Below are 6069 nucleotides of genomic sequence, written 5' to 3'. Positions count from 1 at the left end.
CATCAAAGGGGAATAGAATGGAATGGAACACATCAAAGGGGAATAGAACGGAATGGAACACATCAAAGGGGAATAGAACGGAATGGAACACATCAAAGGGGAATAGAACGGAATGGAACACATCAAAGGGGAATAGAATGGAATGCTGTCTGTTGATCAAAGCTGAATAGAACACTGATTCATTCTAGAACACAAAAGTGACATCAGGAACGACCTGATCACACGTCATATCAAATCACTCCACAGGAAGTAGTCTGTCACATTCCCCCTCTGCCTGTTGACACTGTGGTAAAAACCTTAGTGTGGTCTCAGGCTGGTCTGAGGAGCTACTGGACCCCAAACATCTCATTTGGGTCTTTTGAGTATTGGTTTGACCAACAGTGTAGTGTAGACGCCTCCCTCTGATAAAAGAGGAAGTGTTTTATGTATTTTTTTTTAATATTTATGTCTTTATTAAACTCATAAATGCTAAAAGTGTTAGTAATAATAATATGTCCATCTAATTTAATTCTAAGGATCTCAAAAGCCCAAAAAGAAGTTGTTCATTTTGTTCATGAAGCATTTTTTTATTCTTATTTTACCAAGAGTATAAAACAGTAAATAACTGACACACATTGTAAACAAATAAAATAAGCAGAATAACTGAACACACTAAAGACTGCAGGATCATCTCTTCTCTACAGAACCACCGTGAAGTGTACGAGACGGTCGGCTTCCATATTTACACGTTTCAGAACAGAGCACCAAAAAGAAGTGGATTCAGCTGCTTGATTTTCACAGAGGAATGTGAGCTAACACATAATGAAGACGAAGAACTTTAAACCTGGGACAGAATCTCACGGCTAAGTGACTAACAAGGAAGTCTGGAGCTGCTTCAGCCCGCAGCCATGACACAGGCTGCGACGGCTTCAACATCTTTGAAGGGTTGAACTCAAGAAGTTGAACCTCAGGTTTTATGTGAATCAAATATTGCATGAGATGTGATCAGGCACAGTTAGTTTGCTCTACAGCTGGCTGTGGATGTGAGGTGCTTTCATGTGTTTGAACTGATCTGAAGGTGGAACCATGTTTGAACTGCAGGAGGTGAGTTCGTACTGAAATCACAGCCGTTCATCCTTCCCACGGAGGACTGCGGCGTCCTTCCACGTCCGTCTCCACGTGGTACAACATGTCGGCCAGCGTGTGCTCGATCACTGCGCCCCAGCCCATGTCGCTCATCTGAGAGGGAACGAACACACAGTCAGTCAAACAGGCGATTAAAGGAGCGGTTAATGAGGTGGTGTGAGGGCGAATGAGAAGGAGAGCTCACCGGCTGGTACTTCACTTCCTTCGGAGGGTGTTTGAACGTAGGACCAAAATTCACCGACACCTGAGGAAGAGAGAGGAAGGTCAGGAAGAAAAAATAAATATAAAAGAAGGGAAAAAAAGAGAGAAAAAAACATCCTAAGAAATGGAAATTAAATCAAAAAATTAAATAAGGAAATTAAAATCTTAAAAAGACAATAAATCTAAAAAAGAAAGAAAGAAAATAAATCTAAAAAATAAATGAATAAAATCTAAAAAAGAAAAAAACATGAATTCAAAAAAAGGTAATTTAAAAAAATTAAGAAATTAATTCAAAAAAGGAAGGAAAAATAATCTTAGAAAGCAAGAAAGAAATTATATCTAAATAATAAAGAAAGAAAATAAATTTAAAAAAGAAAATCTAAAAAAGAAAAAAATAATAATAATTTATAAAATAAATAAATTAAATCGAAAATTAATTAATTCAAAAAAGCAAGACAGAAATCAAATCTAAAAAGAAAGAAAAAAAATCAAGAAAATTGTCAAAATTAAAATAAAAGGGAAAAAAAGGAAAGTCAAAAAATTGTATGGAAAGAAAAAGAGTTAAACAAAAAATAAAGAAAGAGAATGAAAAAGATAAATTGACAGAAATAAATAAATAAACAGCGAACAAATGAAAGAGAAGGACAGAAAGCAAACAGAGAAAATAAAGACAAAAAGGGGTAAAAAGAAAGAAGGATGGAGAGAGTGAGAAAGAGAGAAACAAACCAGGACAGAGAGAGTAAGAAAACAAAAACAGAGGATAGGACAGACTGACAGACTGACTGACCGTGCAGCTCTTGTAGAGCGAGATCGCGGGGAAGTAGAGACCTTCAAACAGGTTCTCGTACGCGACTCCTTGACTCACTCCGTTTTTATAGAAAATCATCTAAAATAAATAACTCAGGTTATTTCATGGAACTTTTCTTTCAGCAGAAATTAAATCATTCAGACAACAAATCTCTCCTTCTCTTCTCTTCATGGAGGAGAGTTCCTCTCACCTTGCTTGGCGTCATGGATTTGAGGCTCTTCTCCGCCTTGTCCACGTAATCCTTCTCCTCAAAGTACAGGTAGCTCTTGAACTTAATGAGCGCCTGAGAGAGGGAACACATCAGATTCAGGATCAGATTAAGGACTCGTGTTCAGTCCGTGCAGCTCTGGTGGCGTCTCAGGTGTTACCTTGTCTTTGTACGTGTCGGGCAGAGCCTTGGCGGTCTCTGTGGCGTCGGGCAGCTCGATGAAGAAGCCCAGCGTGTCTCCCTGACCGTAACTGGAGGAGTAATGTTTCCCTATGGACTGGTGGAAGCGCGTTCCCTTCTTGCTGCGCCACGAGTAGCTGAACTTGTCGTAACCCAGAGGAGCCTGCAGGTTACCTGAAGACACGAGTGTTACAAGAAGTTTAAATAAGAATGAGGATTTAAGGAGTTAGGAAAGGTGTAAAGGAAGCACCACGGACCGAGCGGTTGAGACCAGCCGAGCCTGGCTGCGGTGTCCGGAGGCATCTCTTCGATAGAGACCTCAAAGTACCAGGAACCTTTCCTCACGCCGTGCGACGCTCGCACCATGGAGTAACCCTTCTCCCCGGTCACAGTCAGACGGTCGTCAGAGATCTTCAGCTGAGGCGCTGAAACACACATTCACACATTAAACGAGTCCTCTTTCCTTAAAGGTTGCACCCCCTCTCTCTGAAGGTGTCCTTACCTCGGTCATGCAGGGCCAGCAGCACCCGCTCGTACAGACAGGCTCTGTACAGATCACCAGGGATGGGTTTTCCGGCCCAGCAGTCCAGCTCCAGCTTCTCCGGGTCTGGAGCGTGAGGGTCCGGCTCTGCTAGGATGTAACGGTACCCGTCTTTGTTGAAGGGGTGCTCCAGAGGGTAACCGTGAGGGGGGAGGCGCTGGGCTGAGAACAAGGGGTCACTGTGGGGAGAAGAAACAGAGGATGGAGGCTTTAAAGTCTGATCCACTTGAAACAGACTGGATCAGAGACGCAGCCGGAACGCAACAGAGCGGATCCAGTGGAAGTTAACACATGGACTAGAATAGAAACCTGGAGCTGTAACGGACCGGATCTGGTGGAATCTGGCCGTATGAAGTGTATCAGCATGTGTGGTTCTCATACCTCCTTGTTCTCTTGGTGGCTCCAGCTGCAGCGCCCTCCTGCTGCTGCTGCTGCTTACGTTTGGCCCCTCTTCCTTTTCCTGGACCAGGAGCCAGAGCACCTTTAAAAAACACAACACAGGTTTTACTCCTGAACGTGAAACAGGAACAATCACACCAGTTGCCAGTAGAAGCTCTAAATGTGGTCTGATACAGCAGAATTCATCCTTTCTTAATCTTTGCACACCAACAATCCCCAGACAGACGATCTGGAGTGCAAACACACACACACAGACTGGCACACACACACACACACACACACACAGACTGGCACACACACACACACAGACTGGCACACACAGTGGAAGCAGGTTTGTTATTAAGCGTTGGGTGTGCACAGGGACACAACAGGAGCAAAACAAGGCAGGAATTAGTAGCATGGTATCATCCAGGAGATAATCCAAACTGTTAGAATCACAGCGTTTGTCTGGTGGCTTTAATTAAAGAAGCATCTTATCTTTGAACATCAGGGTCTATCTCTGGAGGGAGGGGAGAAGGACAGTGTTCTAACAGGACAGAGGGTTTCAGGAATCAGCAGCAAGCAGCAGAGACGAGGAAGATTTGACCAACAGGGACGAAGCTTTTCAGGGAGGCGGGGCACCAAACAGAGAGCAGACGGGGACGTTACAGCCGTACGTGGATGAAGTTGCCCACAAGATGTTTATTGATTTTTATGAAATAAATTTGAGGTTTGAGTTGTGGGCCAACTTCTATCCAAAGGATTACAAGACACAAAGACACAGTGATCAGCTCCACATGACAAGAAGCTGCATATTCACCTGAGAAAGAAGATCCACCTGGAACACAACGCACAAAATGACCACGGTCGTCACGTTTCTCACTTTCACTCCGCTCTCTCTCTCCTTCACTTGGGTTTAGTTCAAACAGATTATCGTGTGATGGATCTGAAGGTGCGTTTAGGATCCTTACCGTTCAGCCCGCCTGCAGTGGGAGCGGCTGTGGTCTGCTTCTGCGTGTCGTAGGAGGGTCCAATGTTCCCCAGGTCCTGCAGAGGAGAGATCGAGATGATGTGGTTTAGTTTCTGCAGACCAAGTCTTTTTCTTTGTGCAACATTAAGCTGAAAAGTACCTGGTCTAAGAGTCCAAACTTAGGGTACTCCTCCTCTGGGTCTTTGCTGCCGGGGTCAGGGTGCTCCTTCACCAGGAAGACGTCTCGCTCTTTGCTCTGAGACAAAAACAACACGACTGTTAATGAACTAAATTAAAGCAGGAGAAGGTTTTTAAGAGCTTCAAACCAGGACTTTAACTTTCATTACACTTCTTGACCTCCACTCTTCTACGTCTCAATATAAACAATAAACTTCTCTGACAGCTTCAGTAACTTGTTCACCAACAGATCTGGATTAATAAAACATTACCATGGTCTTCACGATGTTGTTGGGCCAGGTGAGCTTCCCCGGTCTCTGGCGGGTCGTCATGCACTCCCAGTACTTGTCAATGAACGGTATGATGTCCTGCAGAGAGGAAGGAGAGCAGATGTCAGAGAGGATGAGACCGAACACACTCAGTGAGACTTAAAGGGGAGTTTTATATGGATTGGATTATGATGAGGGATGAGACAAAATTAATGCGGTGATATTTTGTCGTCATGACACGTCATAAAAGTAGTGATGTGATAAGTTCCCCTGCCACTTCTCAATGACTCCATGCGGTGGTGTTAATGATACAAATGAGGGGAACTTGTCAAAAGAAGAAGAAGGCAGGGGTGGCCTGATGCTGTGGGCGTGCCAGACCCTGCAAATTTCCTTTTAAAAGGTCATGTTTTTCTTCTTCTGTTCATCAGATATTGAGATGTTTCATTACTGGATTATTTTGCAATGTATCAATTATTGCTGTACTGATGTGTCGTGATGTTATTGTCATCGTGGGCCGAGTATTGCGTACCACATTGTGAGTCACCCAGCAATTCACACCCCTAATTATGATTACCTATGAGTTTTTCTAGGACAACGCCTCATTATGATTGGAGGTCTGGCAACATGTAAATATGCCTTAAAAGGTGACATTATCTTTTCTGAAAGTCAAGTGAGGTGCATTTCAGAGACTCAGTTTTAAAGAAGAAGTTTAAATCAGTGAGCTTTAGCATCAACATTGATCCGTGTTGAACACCTTGTCTTTGGAGAACATGGTCTTTGGGTGCTCGTCTTGTGTTCTGGAGCGCCATGTCAGGTTGGCCAGCGCTGTGAGACACATCTCCTTCAGGTCTACGAGAGAGCGCGAGAGAGAGAGAGAGAGAGAGAGAGGAGAGAGAGAGATGATGGAGGGATGATGGGACGGATGAGAGGGAGAGAGGGAGAGAGAGAGAGAGAGAGAGAGAGAGAGAGAGAGAGACGAGAGAGGGTGGAGGGAGACGAGAGGGAGAGAGAGAGAGGGACGAGAGAGAGAGAGAGGAGACGAGAGTGGGGGGGGGCAGAGAGAGAGAGAGAGAGAGAGAGAGAGAGAGAGAGAGAGAGGGAGAGAGAGAGAGAGAGAGAGTTAAAACACCTCTGTTCATGTACAAGAAAATTAAATCAAATAATTAAATAAGGAAATTAAAATCTTGAAAAGAAAAAATAAATCTTATCTTA

General features: G+C 43.9%; 1 protein-coding gene across 2 annotated transcripts in view; it reads right to left on the bottom strand.

Annotated features, from left to right (window-relative positions):
- Positions 1-541: 541 nt before the first annotated feature.
- The window catches only part of ash2l (ash2 like, histone lysine methyltransferase complex subunit), a 7250-nt gene continuing 1722 nt past the window's right edge, over positions 542-6069 (bottom strand). Inside the window, exons 5-17 of one of the 2 annotated variants that reach the window (XM_034709519.1) lie at positions 5612-5706; positions 4861-4956; positions 4572-4667; positions 4413-4488; positions 4262-4279; positions 3445-3544; positions 3025-3242; positions 2780-2947; positions 2503-2696; positions 2325-2417; positions 2114-2212; positions 1310-1369; positions 542-1218 (exon numbers count right to left, since the gene is read on the bottom strand). In XM_034709519.1, the coding sequence (XP_034565410.1) occupies positions 1111-1218; positions 1310-1369; positions 2114-2212; positions 2325-2417; positions 2503-2696; positions 2780-2947; positions 3025-3242; positions 3445-3544; positions 4262-4279; positions 4413-4488; positions 4572-4667; positions 4861-4956; positions 5612-5706 (1421 nt within the window). In that variant the 3' untranslated portion in view covers positions 542-1110. The remainder of the gene's footprint in view (positions 1219-1309; positions 1370-2113; positions 2213-2324; positions 2418-2502; positions 2697-2779; positions 2948-3024; positions 3243-3444; positions 3545-4261; positions 4280-4412; positions 4489-4571; positions 4668-4860; positions 4957-5611; positions 5707-6069) is intronic. The other variant, XM_034709520.1, reaches the window with a different exon arrangement.

The sequence above is a fragment of the Notolabrus celidotus genome, chromosome 19 (genome assembly GCF_009762535.1).
Source record: "Notolabrus celidotus isolate fNotCel1 chromosome 19, fNotCel1.pri, whole genome shotgun sequence".
Lineage (NCBI taxonomy): Eukaryota > Metazoa > Chordata > Actinopteri > Labriformes > Labridae > Notolabrus > Notolabrus celidotus.
This window is presented reverse-complemented; position numbering and strand designations above follow the sequence as displayed.